This window comes from Rissa tridactyla, chromosome 1 (genome assembly GCF_028500815.1).
Source record: "Rissa tridactyla isolate bRisTri1 chromosome 1, bRisTri1.patW.cur.20221130, whole genome shotgun sequence".
Lineage (NCBI taxonomy): Eukaryota > Metazoa > Chordata > Aves > Charadriiformes > Laridae > Rissa > Rissa tridactyla.
The window spans coordinates 60,164,750-60,189,616 of NC_071466.1; the positions used below are offsets into that span (position 1 = coordinate 60,164,750).

General features: G+C 40.8%; 1 protein-coding gene across 1 annotated transcript in view; it reads left to right on the top strand.

Annotated features, from left to right (window-relative positions):
- The first annotated feature begins 639 nt into the window (after window positions 1–639).
- RAP2A (RAP2A, member of RAS oncogene family) overlaps window positions 640–24,867 on the top strand; it is a 31,757-nt gene continuing 7,529 nt past the window's right edge. Inside the window, exon 1 of the mRNA XM_054219994.1 lies at window positions 640–962. Within this exon, the coding sequence (XP_054075969.1) occupies window positions 649–962 (314 nt within the window). The 5' untranslated portion in view covers window positions 640–648. The remainder of the gene's footprint in view (window positions 963–24,867) is intronic.

Below are 24,867 nucleotides of genomic sequence, written 5' to 3' on the forward strand. Positions count from 1 at the left end.
GCCCAACCCCGCTCCCCTCCCCCCATCCCACGCTCCCATTGGCTCGCCCCTCCCGGCACGTCACCCCGGCGCGGACGCCGGTTGGCCCGCCGGGCGACGCGTGCGGCGGAGCTGGCCGCCGGGGCGGGGGGCGGGCCCCGCTGTCTCCACGGCGACAGCGCCGGCCGAGGGACGGGGACTGGGCCGCCGCCCGCCCGCCCGCCGCGTCGCTGCTGCCGTCGGCGTCACGTGCGGCTGCGGCGCCCGCCGGTTGGCCGGCGCCCTCCGGTGAGGATGGGGAGGGGGGGGGACGCAGGGAGGTGCCACGTGACGGGGCGTCGCCCTCCTCCCCGCTCTTTCTTCCTCCTCGGCGCCCCGCCGCGCGCCGGCCGGTTGGCTGTTGCCGTGGCGACAGGGGAAGGAGGGGGCGGGGCCGGCGCCCCACCTCGGCCGCGCCGCAGCCCCGTGAGCGCGGCCCCGCCGCCGGCAGCGCCGCCCAGCAGCAGCCGCCGCGGCCGGCAGCATCCGCCGGGCGGGCGCGGAGCGGAGCGGGGGCGGCGGCGGGCGAGGCAGGGCAGGGAGGGGCGGCCCATGGCGGGGGGGTGAGGAAGGGCCGTCGGCAGGTGCGGGTCGGGCGGGCGGGCGGTCCGCGCTGGCGGCGGCGGGAGGATGCGGGAGTACAAGGTGGTGGTGCTGGGCTCGGGCGGGGTGGGGAAGTCGGCGCTCACGGTGCAGTTCGTGACCGGCACCTTCATCGAGAAGTACGACCCCACCATCGAGGACTTCTACCGCAAGGAGATCGAGGTGGACGCCTCCCCCTCTGTCCTGGAGATACTGGACACGGCGGGCACCGAGCAGTTCGCCTCCATGCGGGACCTCTACATCAAGAACGGGCAGGGCTTCATCCTCGTCTACAGCCTGGTCAACCAGCAGAGCTTCCAGGACATCCGACCCATGCGCGACCAGATCATCCGCGTCAAGAGGTGACTTGCCCGGCGGCCGCCGCTCCTCCGACGGCCGCGCCCGACGCCCACCTGCGGCCCGGCCCGCCGGGGCCTGCCGCCCGCCCGCCCCTCCGTCCCGTCCCCCCCTCCCGCCGCCTCCGTCCCCTCCTTCCTCCGGGCCGGGCCGCCCCGCGGTGCCCGGATCTCCGGCCCGGGGGCTGCCCACGCCCTGCCCGCCTTCCCGCTCAGGTGCCTGCCCCGCGGCTTCCTTCCCCCGCCCGCCTCCTTCCCTCCTTCCCCGGTGAGCCCCGCCGGTGCCTCGCCCGCAGCCCCGTGGCGGTGGGGGGCGGGGGGGGGCTGGCCTCAGCCGCAGGGGTGGCGGAGCCGGGGCAGGGGGCTCCGGCGGGCCCCGCTGCTCTCCCGCCCTCCCTCTCTCCTTCCCCACCCCTGTGCGGTAAGTTCGGGGTGTTCCTGCGTGAAATATGGCAGACGGCCTGGGTGCAGGCTGGAACCGGGGGGCGATTGGGGCGGGGGGCAGTTCCCCGAGTGTTGTACGGGGTCAGCCCTCGAGTGCACTTTCTGTAGTGGACGTGCCGTCGCTGATCCGCAAAGGGAAGTGCCCGGGTGTTTCCGTGCAGCACACATGCTGTCAGAGGCAGGTAGAGATCTGCCTTTTCGGATACCTGCGTGGGTATTTCCGTGAACTTCCCCCTCCTCTTAAAAAGTGCAGAACGCAAAACCCCCTTTTCTTGGTAAAGAGATGATGGCTGGGAGCGTTAGGCCTTCTGTATGCCAGTGTTGCTCTTAAATTTCCCACGGTCGCCTTGCCAGCCACTCTGTTAGGAGCGAATCCACAGTGGTGAAACACCGGTGCACACTGCCAGTTTGTTTGTATAACCACTACGTTGTTTAGATATGTGTCAATCAGTCAGATGTCAGCCGCTGAAATGCAGCCAGTCACGCCGAAAGAAGGGTAGATGCACCATTTGAAATCGTAGCAACCGTTTGAGCCACAGCGTGGATGAGAAAATGCCGCTGGCCAGATCGTCGCAGACCGAGATCTCTTATTGCCCGTGGAGGGAGGTTGTACTTATGTCGCAGAAGTGGTTGTAGCTTTGGCTTGGGCGTCTGAAAGGGAAACCCTTGTAAATAACTTAGTTGGACCACAGCTGTTGGATTTGCATCTTAATGTGGAGTGGACCATAAAAGGTGATAATGGCTAATCATATGGTCGAGTATGGTCTGTTCACAGGAACTACCATTCCAGAGCCAAGGCCTGGGGAAGATGTGTTTTGAAATTGGGGAGGAGGGTGAGTAGGGGAAAGGGGAGGGAGGAGACAAGGCGCTGATATTTTTAGAGACTTGCAACTTTCTCATAGTAGGTGTTTCTTAATGTGCATCCTAACTTTTTCACTGGGGGTTTCTAAAGACCAATGTAATGAAGTTATTTTGAATCTATTATGGAAAATGCACTTTCCATATCCTTGTGGTCCTTACCGTTCACACATATTTTATAGAAGAACAGTTTTTCTTTAAGCAGTTAGAGTAGGCTTTATTCATTGATAAACACTTCTGGTTTTCCTGTGTTTAATCAGTGCTATAAATTCATTTGGTCTCTGAATGCCCCTCGCTGTGGCTTTTGCAGCTTGCATTGTGCCTTGCAGTGGAGTGTCTGCATTCAGACCCCAGCTGACAAGCTGTAGGTAGGTGAAGCAGAATAGGAAGCAACTTACACTTCCATAGTTACGTTGACTCAGCACTGCTCAGAGTGGGTCTAAATGCTGCTCTTATTTTCCTTCTGCCATCTCTTTTACTGCAGGACTTCAACTTTTGGCTTTTGGTTAGGTACTTTGTGAAAGACATACGAGTAGTGTTTTAATCCTAAATTTCACTTATGCAAAGTAATCAAAAAGCAGCTGAAATCCTGAAAATTTTAGCAAGCCCTCAAAACTTTGAGTTGTAGCTGAAAGGGATATGCTGTTGACTTGCAATATTAAAAAGGTGTAGTTTCAGCAAGTGTACCAGGTTTTTCCTCGTGAACCTCATCTTATATTTGTGGGTGGTGGTGTTATGTTTTGGAACCTGACTTAGGTTCGCAGGCAGTATAAGACCTAATGTGCTGTTGACTTAAGCTTGCATCCTTTTTACTAGTTTAACTGGAAGAATGCATATTTACAGATATAATATGTATTTACAGATATAATACGTACAAGGACTTCTAAATTATAATTTACAGTTGCGCAAATGCATTTAATCCGTGTTGAGAGGCAAATGGTCATAGTCCTGTTTACATAGGGACTCTGGATGAGATGTACCTGAAAACAACAACAGTATGGTTATAACAACACAAAACTATGATCTAAAAATCTTTGAACTTTCATTGTATTTGAAAACCAATTGACCGGGTCTCTAACTGGTACCTCTGCATTTTACACATTGTCCTTGCTATTTATTTTTTTTTTAATGGAAGAATCCCTGTGTTACTACATAATTAGAGAGTAATTTTAATTATTCTCCCAAGAAGTAGAAAAGCCCGGTAAAATTCACTCTTCAGGTTAAGGGATACGCGCTTGAGTCTTCTGCTTCCCTGGTCTAACCGTACCACATACCAGGCCAAACTAAGCTAAGGGTGTCCTTCACTCCACCTGGTGAAGTTGAGTTACTTTATAGGAATGAATGACATGTTCATGAATGAAAGAGAGGAAAGCGGTGGACCTTTACTTAACTCTTAGTGGTTAACTCTTAGAAGCTTAATGGCTAGAAGAGGTTGAGATCACTCTTGCCAGTAGAGTTTCTGTTCTCATTAAATAGCTATTTAATATTAAAAAATGCATAAATAGACTTAGAAACAGGACTGAAATCCAGGTCTCCCAGTTTGCAGAGAAGCCTCCTTATGGCAAAACTATAAAGCCAAGCTTCCCTACGTAGTGTGGCAGCCTTGCATCCCTTTCAGTCATGGTGCACAGCTTTATCAAGAGCGGAGGATGCCTCCATAGCTTTTAAACAGGTAATTAAAGCTCTTCCCTGGGAAATGGTTTAAATGTAAACTGTATTCTTCTTTTCAAAGTAAGTAAAACATTTTTGTCTAGATCTTTTGAAGAATGAGTCAAGGTGCTTTACCTTCAGTAAGGGAGCCCTGTCAGTTTTGAGTGGATGAGTGCACCCCCAGCAGCTCTGCCTAGCCACAGGGTGAGGAGAAGGAAAAGGTTTCAGGAGTACTCGCTGTACTCTGGGCCAGTTTTCTACTGCACGGAATGCTGCCAGCATTGGATGAAGGATCTTGGTGGTACAAAATCACAGCTGCTGTTCTTCTTCCTCCAGATGCTGTGTCTTACAATAATTTCTACCCAAGGAGTGGCCTGGCTGTAGCTTGTGTTGTACAAAGCAATCGCTTCTGCAATCAGCTGTTCTCGCAGTGCCTGCGACTAGCCCTGCTTATCTGGAATGTGTGCTTTAGTGTCAGTACGTGGGGGGCAGGAAACTCATGAAGGGGGACGTGCCCTAGGAGAGTGAAGCTGTGGATGCCTCGTTTGGCTGGGTAAGGAGTGTAATCGGGAGGTAGGAGGACAGAGTGGTTGGTGGGTTGTGCAGAATGAGGCCAAGGGTATAAGGTTGATAAGGGTTTAGGAACTTGAGAGTGCCTTCATGCTTGTTTGAAGCTGTTATCGCTGATGATGATAGCTAAATAAACAATTTGGGAGCTCCTATTCACAGTACAATTGACTGCTTATCTGAAATGCATTGTTCCAATGCCATGATCTTAGTGTCTCAGGCACCTAGTACCAGTTTCTGGATCCCACGTGTGCCAAATATGTTCATTAAGCCTTTTTTCTTCTGATTCTTGCAAACGCTTAGGGTTTGTAGTATTGGGAAGATGGAGTGTATATAAGGATAATATTTTCCATGTGATAGCTTAAAGGATACTCCTTATTTTCCGTGTACAAGACCGATAAAGGAAGTCAACTGCTGCTTTACTGCCTCTTAGTGAGATACCACACAAAATTATGTTATCTGTGCATTTGTAGGTGCCACAACTTTGGGACCTTCTTTCCCTCCAAAGTGGATTTGCAAGCTTGGCAGCAAAGAACTGTCCGCTGTTTATGCGGCAGACAGAACTCACTGTAGTTTCAGGATGAGCTGTTTTCTGGAGAAACCTTTTATTTGTGAGACCAAAGCTAAACTGGATGCGTGGGCCCATGCCAGTGAAGGCCTGCAGTGAAGGAAGAACAGAAGCTGTCAAATGAAACAGATTGGAAGTGGTACACCCCAGTTAGATATCAAGGTTTAGAAATAAGTAGTGAGTACGCAGATTAATCAGTGTAACTTTTTTTTATTTATTTATTTTTTGTGGAAAAAAGACTTAACTTCTGACACTTTTGTGTGTGTCTTTTGTGTGATTAGAAAGCTCTCTGAAGAGAATCTTCTGATATTTACCATATACAGAATTTTAATTTTGGGTATGACTTTCCCAATGTTTTTCTCCCATGAAGGTATGTTTAAACCTCCATGGGTATGTATCCTAGATGCTTACATAGCCTTCAATAATGTAATTTCTCAAACTGTCCTACAGACTTCGTATATATTTTTAGTAGAACCTCATGAAATAGAAAAGCATTATTATTTCTATTCAAGCAGAAAACTAAAGCACAGAAATTTTGAGAAATGCTTTATTTCAAGTAGTGAAAAAAAACTTTTCATTGATCCATTGCTTTTTCTTTAGGAAGCAAAGACCAGAAAATTTATTAATTTAGATTGGCTGAAAATGCAGACCTAAATGATACAGGTGTATTGATATGAAATATTACAGAAATGTGTCTCCAAATTGAGAATGTTTTTTGTGGTGGGATTTATCATCAGGCTGAAAGTCTGCCTCCCAGTCTAGTGATTTTATGTGGTAATTTAAAACATACAAGAGATATAATTATTGAAATTTATTAATTGTGAAATCAGCATCTTGAGTCAATGATAATTGATGTATTTAGTGACTTAATGGTGATTAAGTCTGAAAAAACTATACTTGAAATTACAAATTGCTCAAATGTCTGGTTTGAAAATGTTGCTTTCCAAGTACTATGAAAACTGTGTGGCTTTTATTCAAAGACCATTTAGCACATTGGAGTCCAGACCGTCATGAAAACTAGATAATATGATCATACAGATGACTGTCAGTAAGTGTAGAGTGTAGAGTTTTGAAGAAATAAAATAGTTTAGTTTGTTCTTTAGCGCTTCATTGTAATAAGTACTCTTCAAGCAAGGTTGATTTTACCAGTTTTCTGAAATTCTATGTGTTTCTTCTATTTTCTTTTTTTTTTTTATTTTAAGAAAATATTTTTCTGATTTTGAGAACTATTTAGAGAATTCTTCATAAATACTGCCGTGACACGTTCAACCACAAAAGGGCCTTCAACCTTCCAGGAAGAAATACCTAAGTGTTCAGAATTGAAACCTGGAAAATGCAATTCCTTCTGAAGTACTGTATGCAAAAGATTGACAAAAGTCTAGGGACTTTCATAGGTGCTAGCAAGACACGTAGAGATGTTAGAAATAGGAACAGACTGAAATCGTGAAATCTTTTTTTAGCAAGGGGTGGTGTTTTTTTTTCTTACCCAAGCTGCCAGCCACTCTTGTGCACCCATCGGATGAAATTTAGCACTTTACTGCAAGAACAGATCAGTGGATTTTAAATCCTGTCACACACATGTACGTATTTCTTAGAAAATGTAGGAACCTGAATGCAGACATCAGCCATCGTGTTAAAATATTTAAGAGGTATACTGGCCTCTTTTTTTTTTTTTTTTTTTTTTTTAAAGGGACACCTATGGGTAGTTGTTTCTCAGCTGAGAACCTTATTGATTTACAAGAAGAAAATGCAAATAATTTCAGCATCTCTAGAGTTATAAAGATCTGGTAAACACAAGTAGTCAGTCGTATCAAATTGACCTTGTATGTAACACCAGACCCTTCAGCTCTGTGGCCATCTCCTGTGTCTTATTGGGGAACTGATATGTAGACCATCCCCTAGAAAGTGTCTATAATAAAAAGAGTACAGGTTTGCAGGGTACAGGACATTACTGTAAAATTTATATAGTTTTAAACTCAGATTTTTAGTTTCTCTTTGTGCTCTCATGCTTTTAAAATAACTTTACAACACTTCTTTCCAGCTCTATAGAGTTTAGATCTTTTTTGTTTTTAGTGAATCTACCTTTGTTTTAATTTGAGATTAATGAACTAATTCTGTCAGACAAAATTGTAGGCTTCTTGATTTAACTGGGGAATTCATACGGAGACAAGCCTCTAAAAAATGTCTCTGACAGTGTGCAATTTTAAGCTATAGAAGAATTAGAAGAATATTTTAAAGTTGCTTGGTTTAGTCTTAAACTTGGTTATTTCAAGGTGCTCGGGCATCTTTGGATCATGTTACCTTTATTGTTTTCCTGTAGAAGCTTTTGAATTAAATTCCATACTTGCAGAGTTCTCTTGATCCCCTTCCCACCACCCGCCCCCTTCTTGATAACATGAAATATTTGTGCTACTTTAAGTTACTTTCTCTGGAAACAGTGAAAATCTGAGACAATGATTATAACCAGAGTCTTCTAATGTTTTGTTTGGGTTTTCTTCTGGCTGCTTTGCCCCTCCCCTCCCCCCCCCCCACCAGCTAATTGTAGTGGTATTACTTTCCAAGATTTATTTATTTTTCTTTGTAAGGTAAAAGTGACATGATAGCTTCCCTATGTGGGCACTGAAAATAAATCTTTTTATTCCCTCCTGCTTTTTAGGTGTTCTTTGGACTTTTATTGAAAAAGCCAGGTAGGCAAGCTCCTTTTGTATGCATGTTTAGTTTAGATTGTGCTAGTTTAGATGTGCTGGCATATTTTTTTATGATGCTTGTATCACTTAGCATCATCTTCTCTTTTCGGGTCTTAATTGCTCCTGTAGCTCATGTTGTTGTAGAGGTGTGTGAATAAATATGGATAGCTACAATTGTAGAATAGTATGTGGCAAGACTTCTTAAATTTGTTTTCAGTTGTGCAGTGTTGCTTGGTCGTGTCTGTGTTGTAAAACCGCTATTTAATGTGGTAAAGACCCAATATAACAGTGACTTTAATGGCTTTCGTAGTTGAGCACAATAATATATCATTAATGCTTGGGGTTGAATGTTTTCTATCTTGCTATTCATTAAGCTGTTTTGACACAGATTTTTGCAATGAATATTTGGAAAATTTTATCAAAAAAAGAATCATTGCTCATTAGAATTTCTGTTTTGCCTTTGAATTTCTGTTTTGCCTAGAGGACAATAATTCTTTAAATGCTGTTTTTTATAGCCAACACAGTTGGCAGTAACTTGCATCTTTTATTTCAAAATAACCATGATTCTCTACTCTTCAGTTGGATAGTATGTGGATAGAAACAAATTTTGTTGTTTGGTCATACATAAAACATTCTGGGTAGCAGTATGTTTAGTTGAAACTCTTATGTTAGCAGGCATGATTTTTGGACTGAAATTTCAAAAATAGACATTCTTTGGTGTTTGGAAGTTTTTTAGATGAATAAAATTTGAAATGTCTGAATGGGTGGCTCTCCCAAAAATCATTAAACCCATTCCTTTTCTAGTTTTCCCCTTAATAATTCAGTGTCACGCTTTTATTTTTTGCACCTAAGAACAAACCTGGGGTTACTGGTTATTTCATTTCTGAAATATTGGAAGTGTTGCTCAAACATTTTTTTTTTTTCCTTTTTTGCTTCTTGTAAATTGTGTAGGTGGTATGTGATGATAACGTTTTAAGAGAGAATAGGGAAGCAATTGGGACTGCAGTGCTAAATTATCCCGGCACATAGTGACTTGTACAAAGATTTATGTGATTGTTAAGGTAACGAGAGCTATAGCTATCTGCTTCTTCATATTCTTTTATTCATTAGCTTCCTGTTGCTCTGTTTTTGTTTTTTTGTTGGTGTTTTTTTTTTTTTCTTCCAGAGGCTACCAATACAGGACTAGTATTTAGGTTTTGCTGCACTAAGGCAAACAGTGTAGTCTAGGTAGAGTATACAATGACAAGTGCAACTCGAACACTTTCTTTGTCAATGGGTTGCATTTTAGCAGCTGTGTTGTCTTAAATCCTAGTCTAGACAAGAGAATTAAAGGTGCGATATGAGCATGTTATCCTTTCTCAATGTTAATGTCATGGGCTAGCTCAATTAGTTAGTGCTGTACTCTTAAAAATGCAGTGGTGACAATATTTTAATCTTGTCTTGATTAGGCCTAGACTAGGTAAAAAATCAGGTAAAGGACAAAAAAAAAAGATGAAGTGTTTTTAGAGTTGATTAGCTGGTTTTGAAACATCACTTTCATCATGTAGATAGAGCTTTAACATCTTTTAAAATATTGTTATTATCTTCTGCAAAAAGTCGGGGTAATGAGGCAGACATTAAAGCATTTTAAAATATTAGAATGTAATAGCTTAGGGTAGTGGTCTGGGGTAAAATAAAATAGAACTCTTACGTTATAGAATGGTTTGATAATTTCCCATTATTGTTCTGGTTAACAGGTAGCCACCTTAACTAAAACATTAATAGTGTTTGAGATTCCCATGTGAGTATCAACTCAACTACAATTTAATTTGAACTGGAAATGAATTGGATAAAGGCACTGAACTTGAAGTGCTCTGAATATTGTGAAGAGCAGCTTTGGTCCTGGATTTCTGATTAATTGCAAGAAAAGATGCTTTCAAGAAATAACCAGGTAGATTGCCTCTGGGCTATATGTGCGCTTGCTGTGACAAGCAAGTTTTGGTAGGAGAATGTTTGTACTATTTGCCCTCTTAATATATTTTACAGTATAGAGGATAAGTCAGGACTGATCAACCTACTTTGTCTGATTAGATCTGGTTGCAGTTTCCCACATCACTATAATATCTTTTTAACTACTGTACAAAATCTTACTTGAAACATTTTATAAATGTGCAAATAATTGGAAGGCTTTTTTTCTTTTGAAAAAGCCACGAACCTTATAAGACCTATCTCGAAGTGCATAAATTCTTTCCTCAAGAATTGCTTTTCTTTTGACAGTTCCTTACCATGTTTTCAATTTAATTTTTAAATTTTAGAAGCTTGTTGTTTTTGTCAGAACAAAACAATGAATATTAAATGTTTGGGTTTTATACAATTTCCCCCCAAAGTTATGAGTGGGGGGAAAAAAAGAATCACCCAGCTCTATTTAGTTGCACTTGGCCATGATGCAGAATCCTGGACCTGTGTATTTTTTGAACTACATGACAGTAGTCCTCACTTGTATACTGCTATTTGTACGCTGTTTTTAAGAAGCTGTGTTTTCAGTCTGTGGATTACTTTCTACTGCCGAAAGGACTGGATGTTGTAAAGGGTTTTCTTAGTAGTAATCTTCTATCTCCATGTTCAAAATTTGCCCCTCTTCTCCTGTAACAATTCTGCTGAAACCAGTCAAATGACCTTTTTTTTTTTTTGTGGTTTAGTTGTTTGGCTTTTTTTAACTGTAGTAACTCAATTTCTTTTTGAAAATAATTAGGAGGGCTGAAGATGTTAACATTGAACTATTTCTTCTGGAGCATTTTATTGGATGCCCTTCATACCCACCCTCAAAAAAATAGAAATCTAACTAGCCTGAGTGCTTCTCAGTCTCCGATCAAATCCAGGCTCTCCGTCTCACCGCCTTCTTTAAAGAAGGCATCTGCTCTGCTAGTCTCAGAAGCAGTTAGATTCTTGGTAGCAGACATGCAGGTTACTCGCTACAATGCCTGGAAGAGAGAAGCATGAGTCACCTTCTGGGTTAACGCTGCGGTCCACAATCGAAATCTAAGCAGTAATTCGGAATGAATTCTCCCATTTTTTTCACCTGTTCGGGTGGGGTGTTAGATCTGGGGAGAGGAGTGGTAGTGGGGGTCAATGTAGTACCACTTAAATCTGTTTGATCTGCTTGGGTTCTTTAACAGATGACCTCCTTGGTATACAGTGGGGGTTTGGAGCTAGGAGAGGTTGGTTTCGTTTTTGTACCAAGTATGCAGGATGCTGTCCAAAGCAGAATGGATGCAGGGAATCCTGGCATGATCTTCTGAACACGCAGTGCACTGGAGGAGAAGTGTTTGGTTGGTTTGTTGTTGTGTTTTAGGTTTTTTTCCCCAATGTCAGCCTTCTCTCTTCTTGCATTTCATTGAGAAATGGGTCTTGCAAAATATCTTAGTACGTCTTTTCTGTGTCAGTTCTTTAGGACTCTGCTTTGCTCTGAGGTGTGTAGTCCTGTTGCAGCAAACCATTTGGACTATCTCCTTATTTATGTAGAAACTCTCCTCTTGAGAGGCAGGCCATTTCACTGATCAAAAAACTTAAATTGTAAAAGAATGAGAAAAATGGAAGCCACTATGTCATCATGGAGCAACAACTGACCTTTTCTGAAATGTTGTGGTCACCTGGACTAGGAAAGTCTTCTGGTGACCATTCACTGAATGGGATATTGATTTTGCATTTTTGCAGTGACTTAAACTAAAATGAAAAAGCAGTTGTGAAAAATCCCTGTGTTTCAGTCCCTACCATCTTTCTTCAGCTTGTACACCTGATCTTTTTCTGTTGTTCCCTCAGGATTTGTCAATTTGCCTTCATGTGTTTGTATTTGCCTTCGTAGTGGCACATCTTCAACAGGAAGACTGAAGAGTATTTTCTCAACCTGCCTTATAGCTTAGTGGTCAGAGCAGTCTTCTGGGAAAAGCAGATGTGAGACTCTTGTGACTAAAGGTGTATGGTGCAGGTCTTTCACCTCCTTGATCAGTACTGTAATCGCCGATACATTAAATGTGAGAAGCAGTGTTGCCACTACTTGCTTTTATTCCCATGGCTTTCTGTGGAAGTGATATCTGTTGTGGTTTCAGTTGAGTATCTTGCTGTTGGTGCGTTCCTAGATTCGCAGAGGAATGTTTAGTGAATTAGGCCTCTCAAGGCACTTGGCTGCTTGCATGCCTCATCTATAAATCCCAAGAGAGTTTAGATGTGTGACCCTGTTGGGGCTCCAGTATATGGCTCAGCTGGGCTTGCACAGCTGTAGGCCTTCAGGCAGCTAACCTGTTTTGACAAAAAAATTTAGATGTATGCAGCCTGTCAAGAAATTAATTGTGTAGGCAGAGACTTTATTGAGCAGTCTCTTGGACATGGCTCCCTAAATTCTTCCGGAATCCTAGTGTAGTGCAAGTCTTGTACGTCAGATGTCTTTCTTCTCTGAAAAAAAGTTCTATGCACAGGTTATATTATATTGCTGATTATGGCATTATATTTGGAGTAGAATCTGCTTAGGTGGCTATCCTCACACAAATAGTTGTCTGCGGGATGATGGACTCTTTACTAGGAAGAAACTGGAGAAGCAGATGATATGAAGATGGCCTGCCCAGAGTCCATGGAGTTTTAATGTTAAATATCGAATGTGAAGAAACTTGATTGATTAGTCTTCGTAGATATCTCTTCTGTGTTTCCCCTAGTTCAGATGTCTGCAGCCTCACTTAACATTAGAAGCTGTGGATGCTTGGCAGGCTGTCTTCATATCATCTGCTTCTCCCGTAGTTGTTATATGTTGGCTATGTGAGAGAATCGATAGCCTTCTGCTCCTTGGTCCTTCACGATGTTCCGGAAAATTTAGGCACATTCTGGAATTTCACTCAGTCCCAATATTCCCAAATTTGATTCAGATTGCAGAGAAGCTAGGCTGCCTGTTGGCGTGGCGAATGAATGGCTGTGTTTTGATGGGATTAGTTTTGAACAATCCTCTGCTGCCTTTAAAGATAACATTATGGATCAGATGGTAATTTTGCCTGGACTGTGTGAATGGTTATCTTCTAATGGTTTTGCCTCTAGTCTGACACTATATACATTACAGTTGTTTCATCTGGGATAGTGTAACCTCTGTTACTTGCCACAGTATCACTGTCTTATTATGTAGCTGCTGCAGATCTCTCAGTCTGTTTACCATCTAGCAGTTTTCAGTCAAACCTCTTGTAACCCTTTTATTTCTAGTGCTCTCTGTAACCAGATTTCATAGCAACCACAGTCAGATGCTTGCTACCCATCAGATGAGTCTGTCAGCAACTGTTGGCAAGGAATGCTTTTCATATTATCACTTGAGTACCAGTTTTTACTTAAAGGTCTGGTGGTGCTGTGGAAATAGCCCTGCTGCCATCAGGCCCCGCGCCTCAGATTCTGCACTGAGCACGTAATTGGAGGATTGGTGGACTTGCTCCGCATCTGTGAGAGGGTGGTTTGCAGGAACCAGAGTGAGCAAACGCAGTCCTTGGACAGCCTTCTCGTGGAGCGGAGCTACTGTTCTTTCCGTCTTTTTTTGATTTACGCTGTCAGTTACGTTTGTAATTGCCCATAGTTCAGCTACTGGGATACATAATGGTTTATAGACAGGACATACGACGCGAATGTCTTCACTGCAAGCAGAGCCCTTTGTCAAGGGAAGGAAGTGACTGGCACTTGCAGACAATATGAACCTTCAGTCATACTACTAAACTGTAGCAGATGTGTTCAAAATACCATTACCTGTCTAAAAACTTATATCACAAGAAGCTAAAGATAATCATCATGGTAGTCTGATGTGATGATGGAAAGGTGGTTTCTCCTGACTGCTTGCTCTTACTACATTTCGTAAACCTGAGATTAAACAAATCCACGTAATTCAGTTTTTACCTACTGAAGTTGACAATGTAACTGTGTTCTGAAAAGGAAAATAAAATATATGGAAAGCTAGGCTCAGGATACTTGAACTCAAAAGGTCCAGATTGCTCTGGAACATAAGGAAGAGGAAAGGAGGGTGAGGGGCCTACCATGTATTGCAGGGTTTGCTGGTGTATCCCTTGGCCTGGAATGGACACACTGAGGAAAAAAACTGTGGTTACAAAGTTCTCGCCTCTGGGAAGAATTGCTACCTTGTATACTAGCAAAGAAAAGGAATAGGAAAGAAAATAGGATTTTTCTGGGGGGAGGGGGAAGTTTACCCTGTATTCTTTCCATGGATTCTCAAGAACTTGGTCACTCAATATGATTTGCTGTTTATTGCAGGATACTGCTTTTTTCTTTATTTTCTTCTAACCCTTGTGAACTGTGTTTGGCTAAAATATACAAAAAAGCATCCTTTTTTAAAGAGATGAGCATATTCAAAAAAGAAAACAAATCACCTAAAGGTGTGAAATCATTGAACTTGGGTATGTTGAATTCTCCTCCAGATGGTTTTTATTCCGAAATAGAGACTGCCATCATGGTAGCTTCATCTGCCAGAGAGGGACAATGGAAAGCTCAATCTTGGATGAAAGCTGAGAAGGCACACCTTGAAAGTCCCTCATTACTCTAAAATTAAGCAATTGTATTGCCTTCCTAGCCGGGATAATTGGACTGGTAATTGAAGTCTACATTCTTCTCCCAGAGATGATCAAAACGCCTTCCTTTGAAAGACTTTCTGTCTGTCAGCAAGAAATGTGGTTAGATTAAAAGGACTGGGAACAGTCTGGGCTTCACACCCCCGTACACACCTTCATATTAATTGAAATGGCCTTTCTGCATAGGACAACTTAATGTGGAAAAAATAATTAGTGGACTATTTTCAGGAAATTCTAGTTACCAATTACTGATTCAATGAAGAAGATGTAATGGACACCAGGGTGTGTGGTACCTTTAAATGTAGGCTCTTCCTTAAAAGAAATCAAACTCTGTCAAATATTTTCTTACCATTGTTACTATTGCTTTTGAGGGTTAAGTATACAAATTATTGTCCTTTCTGTACCTAGAATGTGACAGACACTTAAATATTGGGGTAATGTTTTGTTTCTCAGAATAAAACAAAGTACATTATAGTTTAACACCTTTCATAAACTGTTACCTACCTTTAAAAATAAGTTCTCTCAGAGGGACAGCTAAAATGTACACACAAATATGTGTAGAGGGGTTTTTCAGTCTTCCAGCCTATGGGGTCAGGAGCCAGGACAAAAATAAAAATGTGGATTTCACCCAGTTCTGCAGTTATCTTCTAGTTAAAAATGTTTAAAATAGGCTTTGTCCACATATGAAAATTTTGTTGCTGAGTTACTTTCTGAACACGTTTGGTTAAATGAATGTAAAGCTGCATTGGTTTTCCTACCTAGTTTAAGCAATATTAAAATTGGGGTCCATGTGGGAATTTGCAGTCTTTTAAAGAAACTATTTAGATTTGCCTGCCTACTTGTTTGTTTTTCTCTCTCTGAAAAAAAAAAATATGTCAGTAAGAAACATAACCTCTTGTTGTAAAGGTTTTCATTCTTTTTCTCTCTACCTCACGCATGCACACGTTGCTTTTTCTATCAGCTAGCAAAGCCCATCCTTTCTGTCAGTTCAGCTGAGTAACCGTCTCTTTGGGTGGCACAGGCCATCAGCCAGCGTACAGCCATCGGAAAATGCCGGTGCAGAGGCACTCCAGGGATGCTGCCAGCTGGGAGCCTTGGGCTCTGACCCTGGTGCACCTGCTCTGCTGCTGACACAGCTTTGGCACCAACCAAAGCAGCCAGGTGCCTAAAGCCCCAGAGGTGCAGCGGTGTGGGCAGCTGCATGGTGATGGAGTCCTGGAGGCTAACCTTGCTGATGCCTAATAGCTGATAGGGTTAACGTGTGCAAGATAAAGCATTCTTCAAGGTGATTAAGTGCCACAGTGTCTTCATGGACAATAAAATGGCTGTCAGACAGGCTAGTGAAACTCTTCTGGGAAAAGGGAGCTTTTTTTAACCTAGAGCAGACCCAAAGAAATTAACATTTATACAGTAGTTAAAATACAAATAGCTCAACATCCGAGATGATGAGAATATCTGAGCTCTTCATTCTAGCTGGCTTCATTTTAATAGTTACTCAAATACTGGATTTGAGATATACATACACACACACATAAGGAAGAATGAAATGTTTAGAATTTACTGTTTAATGTACTAGATACCTTGTACCTGATGTCATTTTACAAACAAGTTCTTACTAGGAAAATTCTGGATACTGAATGGTTAAACTTTAGTTTCAACTCTTCCAGTATATTCAGGATGCTGATTGAGAATGAAGTAGTCTGTTGGCTGCTTTTTCTGTAATTGGTACCTGTCTTATTGTAGGAAGAAAGAAAAAATGTTCCTAAGAAAATTATTTCTGAAGTTTACGCTCAATATAGAAGAGAGGCTATCAGTAAACCATACTTTGTATTTGCTGCATAGAGGTAGTATGCTTGGAGGCAGTATCTTACACTTGAAGAGGAACCAAAACTTAGTTAAAAAATAAAAAATTAAAAAAACCAAACAAACAAACCACAAAAAAACCCACATGACTTTGGAAGCTCTTATTTTTGAATATTTATGTTTAGATACAGAAACAGTTTTGCTTAACTAGCTGCTGTGCTCTTTTTGAATCAAATTTCTGGAGTTACAGAGTTGAGTTGTTAAAGATGGAGGTCACTTCTGAAAATTGTGGAGAAGAAAACCTTTTTGGTGCTCTGTTCATTCAAGCATTCCAATTATTTAAACCAGGCTTATGGTAATAAGATAAATTAGATAAATCTGTAAAATAAGTGCCATCATCTTTCTGAGGTCATGGCAGAATGTTTTTCTTTCCCAAGTTAGAAGTCAAATGTTCTGGTAGAAACTCAGGAGTGAAGAGGCTTTCACAGCATCTGCTAATAAAACTAGTCAAGACTTTCAGATTCAAGTCTGTATTTTCTTTGTTGGTAAGAAATTTTATTTTGGTAAAGAGGGCTTGACTATAGCCAAAAGGATATGAAGTCATAATACTACTTCTGAAGTAAAAGAGAAAATGATAGAACTTGCACTATTTTCTCCTAAATTGGTTCACTGTACCAGCGTGGCCATTGGTTTAGGGCTTCTGTAACACAGTCTGTCTTCTGAAAAATACCCAGAGTTGTAACCTGATTGTACTGTTGTGAGGAAAATCTGTCTCAACGGAGCATTTTTTGCAAAGTTTTCTTGTAAGCATTGTAGGATATTTTTATTAGCTTGAAGGACATTAAGCTGTATTCTTCTTTGGTTACTAGGGCAACAAAGAAGTCTCTGCTTTGTGCTAGACACACAAATTCTCTTCAGGCTATGCAATATCATATAAACTCTGGTATCTATCTGCCTTAGCTTCTACACAGGGATTGATGAGAGAGCATAAATTTGTGACAGGTTGTTTGCCTCTTAATCCCATTGTTTTTATTTTACTTTTTCTTAAGTGTCCTGAAGCTAGGCTCATTGCAAAAGGTCAAATTCTTTAAAAAGTAAATAAATAACAGCCACTATGGAAATACAGTTCATATCCACACGTAAGGCTCAATTCTACGGACCAGGTAGTGGCAATCAAATTGTCAGAGGTGAATTTTGTGATCCAGGCTTGCATTTGTTTTCAGAGGCTATGTCTGTGCAGTTCTGAAAGTCAGGACCTCTGACTTCTTGCAGTCAGAAGGCTCTTACCTCGACATGGAGGAGAAGCTGTTGCTTTTTGTGTGGTTCTGACTGGACGGCACGACACGATCATTCCTGAACTCTAATCCTTTGGAAGCAGGTGATGCTGCTAAGAAGGTTTTGAATTAATTGTTAGGCCTATTCTTGAAGACTGTAAAAGTGTAATTTTAATGAGCTAGAGAAAATCCTATTAGAATAGTTTAAATAAGTTTTGTAGTGGGATTTTTATCAGTGATTATAAGTTGGTTAAAGGAATATAAGGGTGTGTTCACTTTGAAGAGTGAAATAATACCTTACAGGACTATAGTTTTCCAGCCCTTTTAAAATCCATGTGCATTTGACTATTTTTGCTAGCCAAAGTTTTTACTTTATGAATCCACTAAAATGTTTCACTTTCTATAGTTTAAATAAACAAGGATAAAGAGATTGAAGTTGTCATTAACTTATGCTTTAGCTTTAGTTAATTCTGTAAAATCTGGTAATTCGCTGTGCTTTCATAATGCTAGGATATATGTCTATCTTGAGTCCTGTAAGTATGATTATCAGTTCCTTTACATAAACGAATAGCTATAAATAATTGTATAGCTTTGGTGTTTGTTTCTCAGCCCATTTTCTATGGAAACAAGCCTTATGCAACTCAGTTGTGTGCTTGTCTCGTCTTCCCCCATTACCTGCCAGTGAGTTTGAATTCTGTGGCAAAGTTAAACTAAATTAAATGCTGGGACAAGTTCCCAAAGAAGTTGCAGAAGGTCTGTCCTTGGAGGCTTTGAAGCCTGAACTGTACATAGCACTGAGCAAACTGGTTGAGATCTCCTGGCTGACCTTGCTCTGAGCAGGGGGTTGGGCTAGTGACCTCCCGAGGTGTCTTTCTGCCCCAGTGGTTCTGTGGTTTAAAGTCTGGAATGAATTAGAAATCTAAATAATGATTAAGTTCTATCTGAATTGTTGGTGGGAAAGAGACCCTGTTAGTGCTCTAGTTGTGGAAAGAACTGTGGCATGTGCTCAACCCTAATGATGGACTGGGGAATGGCAAGGAGAAGAGTTGTAGGCAGAAGGGAAAAACCGGAGCTTTATATATCAGCATTGACCAAGTCTGTAAGACACTAGACCTAGTGTTGTCCTTATAAATTACTTGCCAGACTCTGCTTTGTAGAAGAGCTGGATGTTGCTTCAGCTTTTCCAAATGGAATAGTAACAATGTGTGTCTCAGATTTTTTTTTTCTTTAACCCAGCTACAGGCATAAACTTTGATACATCTGAATCGGTACAGATCTGTTTGGTCACTTTTCTTCTCCTCCCCACCTTTGTCAATGCTTCCTTGTGTAGTAGGCTTACAGTATATTTTAAAATATTGCAGTAATTCATCTAAAGGTTTGCATGTCAAGAGATATGCTTCTGAGAGAAATTTATCGAGACAAAGCATATATTGATAGATAAATGGTAATGCATGTTAGGGTCACTGTTCTTTGTACACAGCAATGTAATAAGTTAAAAATACCAAACAGCTAGAATCCGTAGATTTGCTGTATGACGTGCAAGAGGCTTATATTGCTTTCAATAGGTATCTGTATTTTTCATTACTTTTGCTAAGGGACCTATTCAATCCCACATCATCAGAATAGGCGGGGGTTTTGGCCTTGTAGAAGTTCGTTATGGAGAAGAAAGGAGGAGGAGAAATCCTTCAATGTCAACATATGATTTAAGATATTGTAAGCCCCTACAGTTTCTGCTCAAGCCGGTGGAGTTGAACTAAGGTAACAGCCTTGGCTTTGTCCCTCATGCTGGTGTTCTTGCTCCTGCTCTGGGGCACGCCTAATCCAATAGCTTTATTCTTTCTGCTGGCAAGCTTGATGTTGGCACAGAACCTGCCCTAACATAGCTGTTCTCTATACTTGTAAAGAAGACCCAAAGATTTGTGGCGTTATGTGGCCTACTGCTGAGAATAGCCTGAATGTGAGATATCTTTCTCTTCAAGAGTGAGCAAAACTGCTAATACATCCTTCAAGGTGTTCAGGTTGCCTCCATCGCTAAGGATGGAAGACCTCAGGAGTGTTTACATGCCATGGGTGTTCAGAGGTTAAATCAGATGACGGTTGTTTTCTTCAGATGGAGAACAGAGATACAGAGTTCAAGGGACTTACTAGAAACTATGTCTGTAGCAGGGTATGGAACTGAACCCACATCTCTTCAGTCGTGTGTCAGCACTCTTCTCGCTTGATGTTTAATGTGTTTTCTGCAAGGTATCAAAGGATAAAGTTTAATTATAAGTGGTTATGTCTGAAAAAAAAATGCTCATTTTGAAGAATTGCCTTTTTTTTTTTAAGATTTTAAGATACAAATAAAAGATAGATGGTAGTCTCTTTAATTTTAGTATCTTCCGTATGTTGTGCATTTGGTAAGTACTGAAAACCTTGGTGCATCTAGTCATACTCATTATATTGGAATAAATATTAATATATTAGCATGGCATATGGCTTAGAAAAATATTTAAGGTCAGAAAACTAATATGTTCATTAAGAATAATTTTTAATTATGGACCCAAAGTTTAAATAGTTAATATGATGCCTAATTTTCAATATGTTGAGCCATTCCTACAGTTAGTAGCAGCAATTTTTGAAAAATTAGATGCTTGGCTTTAGCGTCTGGAAGTTTTGAGCAAGAATTTTGTACTTAAGCAACCATACTGTGCCTCATAATCTGTTCATAGTTTTCTGGACAACTAGACTTCTTTCAATGCAAGCCGAGTATAGAGACAGCAACTAAAAGAAATCAATGCACCTGTGAGAATCTCAGGTTTGTAGGGCATTCTGATTTTCCTCTTGCTTTTAGAAACAAGAGAATTAGCCATGATGGAAAAAGTCAGGTAAAACACTTGCTTTGCCTTTTATTATGGTTATTGCTACTTAAGCTGTTCCAAGGAATAGAAAATTTTTATTTGAAGATTCCAGTGTTTCTAAGTTGCTGAATGTGACTAGAACTTCAGGATTTCACCAAGGTAATGTTGATGCTCGATTGGATAAGAAGAAAATTTTGATTGGCATGGAGAGGGAAATCAAGGATTAAAATCTTGTTTGGATACACTCACTGCAAACCTGCTGTGTTAAGTTAGATATGGCTTCATTGTGTTAGATAGGAGTTTTAATTATTGATACTAGGGAGAGGTGTCCTTTTTAAGGTGAACGCTAACCTCTTGTTTGCAAAGGTTTTTGAGCATCTGAAATGGCAGTGGATGAGAACTGCTGTTATTCCTCTCAAAGTGCTGTTTGCCTCTTGCTTCCTATGCCAGAGCCTTACTGCAAGCGGAAATGCTAACATCATTGGATGCAGCTTAAACGTTTATGGTGTTCTGTAAATGTGCTGAGGAAAGGTCTACCTAAGATCTTGATGATCAGGGATTTTTCTTCAGGACTTCCCTTTAGTGAATGGTAAATTCTTCTCCCATAGGGCATGTTGGCAGGCCATTGAATTTTCAGGTATTTAAATAAGCACTGGTTTACCATTTAAGCAGGTGACAGAGCTGAAGATAGGCTTTATCTGCAGTAACTTGCAGAACCAGGATGGAAGGTTGTCCCATGGAAGGAGTTTCTTGTTATTCTAGTTGCCCCATGAGATCTTAGATGCAGAAAATCCCCTATAGCTGAGAATTTCTCTCTGAAGTAATTGGAAATAACCTGGAAAGTTCTTTAGTGTCCTTCATGCAGCAATGATGTGCATCATCCTGTTGCCTCTGCAGCAAAGGAATGTAGGTTTACTAGATATCCTTTGAATATGTGTATCAGACATTACCATCCGCCGTTCTTGTCCCTTGGAAGTTCTCAGCTGTAAGCTGCCTAGAAATAATGTGTTCAAGTGTTTTGGTTGAAAAGTGCTTATAGTAACAGTTGGGAAGCAAATATATATAGTGCTTCATTAGATTGGGTTGTGTTGTTGTTGTTTCTTGGGCTTTTGCTTGGGAGAGGACTATTTCCTCTAATTACTTACAAGCACAGTACCAAAGGTGAGCCTGCCAAACAATTTCAGCAGCACTGGCATCAGTTGACACTTTTTCTAGACCTTGTGAATCAAACTGGAAAGTGTAAGCGGACTACAACAACCACAGAACTGAATTGGCTTTAAAGTATTTTATTGAAGTTGAGGTGATTATTTCCAGAAAGTTTCACGTACAAGAACAAAGATAGTTTCCAAAGCCTCTTCAAAAGTGATATGGTATGGTGGTTATTTATTATTCTAATATTATTCTTTGAGTTGTTTTACAGTTATTATTTAATTTGCTGTCTGATGAGTAAGTACAATTATCCTGCCTTTGTATACCTCATTCTATCCATCTGAAGAGTTTGTTTCCCAAAGGCTATATAAGGAGTTCATGTCAAAGTGTAGAATAAAATGTTAGATCCCTAGTCCTGCAATTAGGCCATACGCTGTTCTTTATAGCAAAATAATTCATGACTCAGCCACCTAATTGCAGTGGGACTTCCAGTAAGCTCTTTAACATCTACTCATTTATAAAATTATTTTAAGACTCTCTTTTTTTTTATCTGGGAGTTGTTGCTTAAGTAATTAAATCCTTACACAATATAGCTTACAAAACTGAATACAGTTAATTGGTAAACTGGAATGACTTGTTTGCATCAGAATGGTGGGGGTTTTACAGCTGTTCTGTATGGATTTACCTGAGAAGCTGTAATAACTTTCATTGGAAAGCAAAGTACTCAAACTTTGCAGAAACCTACTTATTTTTAGATTTACATATCTATCTTCTGACACATTCTAAACATGTATACAGGTGTAGGCACATCTTCATTGATGTATATTTGCAGGACTCCATGGAAAAAGATGTAGCTCTGCAGACTGAGCCCCTGTTGTTGATTTATCTCATAATGCTAAAATTCTTAAAGCTAACAAAATAGAAGGAATCAAGGTTCGGAAAAAGTGAAATGTCCTCTCTGCTTAAATTCCTTAAGACGAGGTAGCAATTGATTTAGAAGTACGTATGTATTTTTCCTGCTGCTTTGGTTCAAGAATTGGAAGTTTTCAACAAAGAGTTAAGATTGATTGTTTGTTTGTTTTCCCCTTGACAATTCTCTGGTCTTGCTTCCTCTTGTCCTGGTGTTTGAGAGGCTCAGAATCAGACTAGGGAACACTGTGTATCTTTTCTTACCCTCCGAAGCTTGTGTGAGTTTTAACTATTGAGGATTCTGCATTAAACATCCAAGGAGTTGTGTGAAAAGGTCTTAATAGTTACATTTGGAATACGCTCTTTCTCTAGATGAGGAAACGTCAAGGTATGACAGATTTTACTACAGACAATCAAAGTTTGCAAATTACGTTACAAAATAATGCTTAGTAATATTTATGCACGAATTGGTAAACAATCTGATAGATTTAACTGTTGGCTTTGATATTTTATTTCATATTACCCAGAATTATTCTACTGTGCATTTTGGGAGGAATCTTACCACAAATTTTTTGTAAGTCTAAAATGAAGAAAAATTGTTCCTTTTTGAAATACTTTCAAAAGTGCCAGAAATACATTTAAAAAAAAAAAGGGGGGGGGGGGGGGGCGGGCAGGGGGAGAAACGCTGCACGTAGAAGGAGATGATAAAGGTGGAGATATCTCTTACATTTCAGTGGTCAGTATTTAACATGTAAAGCTATAAATCATACATCTTTCCCTAACCTTCAACAGGACTTAAGCTAGTTATAAGAAAGTCTTTAAGAATACACCTTTTTTCTCTCTTAATTTGTTTTTATTATACATAAAGTTTCTGCATTTTGGTTGAACATGTTTGGCTCTGATATGAAGCTCGGACAAAAATCTTTGAAAAGATGCAACATTTCCAGAATGTGGTAGAAGAAAGCAGGAGCCCATTTGAACTTCTTAATGTCTTCTCCTGTACTGGTCCAGCTCTCTTCTCCTCATCCCTCCTCAGTTTAGGGGTACTAGGCAATCTCTAGCACTGTTTAAGGGTGTCAGATCAGTTTATTAGCCTTGGTGTACATAAAGTTTTTTCAGTTTTTTTTTATTCTTCATTTTTATTATTTTCACTGAATGTCATCTTTGTTTTTATCTTTATCCAATGAGAGCTCTAAGGAGAAATTTGAAAAATACCTTGTAAAAGAGATTCAGATGTGATGTCAGGTACTGCCCATGTTTTTCTCTTTCTGAATAAGATGGGAGATAGAAAAAAATGGGAGGTAGAAATCCCTGAAGATCATTTACGTACCACCTTGAGGCCTTCTAAATGTTTTAAACTGTTATTCAAAGCATACATATTAATCTAAACGGAAATGTGGATGATGCGTGTGCTGTGTGAAGTAAGATAAAAATATAGAAACTATTTATCGCTGTGGTGTGTAAGGCCGTGTTGTTGGTGCATTGCTAGGCCACATAAAACATTTGAAGTCCATGTATTTATTGATTCCACATGGCAATGTTGTCCATCCTCAGGAAAACTGAGTCATTTACTGTGGCCTGTTGGTCCCAGAAGCTTGTTAAAAGTGGATAACAGGGTGTTTTTAAGCACTGAATGAAGCTATCTGAGACGGTGAAGTACATGCTGCTTGTCTTTTATGGAGCAATGACTGTATCTTGCCAGTAGTGATATCCTGGATATGACGGTATTTGACTATGCACCAGTGTCTTTCATGGGGCTATAAATGACTGCAGTCGTATTATCTCTTCAGGAGTTGCTGCTGCTCGGTATCTGTCATATTCTAAGATGGTGAGATCATTGAAGTACCTTGTTCTTTAAACGTATTCTGCAAACATGTGTAATTGGTCTTGCAAAAATTTGTTCCTGAAGAGGTCTTGAAAAGTCAAGCTTTCCCGTGCTGCATTTGAGTATATTTCTTACAGGCTCTGCTGTGATGTTTGCCCTAGAATACATACTGCGCTGCTCTGATACTGAGGAAACTGGCAGCAGTTCTCATTTTCAGGTGGCCCTCATGCTTTTCATTAGGAATGATCAGTGCTGCTCAAAGCTTTTCAGCAGCCCCAAGAAAATTGGATTTTCCTGCTTCAGGAACGAGGAGCTGAACTGCGCCACTTCCAGCGCTAAGGGGACAGGCAGGGGGAGATGGGCTGCACTGAAAGGCAAGACCTCTGCCCACCTCCTGTGGTGGGCTTAGCTGCCCTCACGCATCCTGCAATGGCAGTAGCAGTCTGGCTTTTCAGGGCTCTGGCGTAGGTGGTGGGGTTTTAGCTTCTTTTGCCCTGCTGAAAGTATTTGTGAGTAGGTTAGATCCTGCTTGAAGCTTTTGGAAGGATTTGTGAATTCCTGGGTTTGATTTCTGTGTGTTCTGCATTGCTGCTTGGGCATTGCGAGGCAGTTCTTTTTTTTTTTTTTTTTTTTTTTTTTTTTTTTTTTTTTTTTTTTTTTTTTCCTTTGTAAAGAAGCTATTTTCCTCTTGGGTCACTGAAATTCAGCAGGGTGAAAAGCCTGTGAGGAAGAGATGTTCTTCTTCCCTTCAAATTTCAT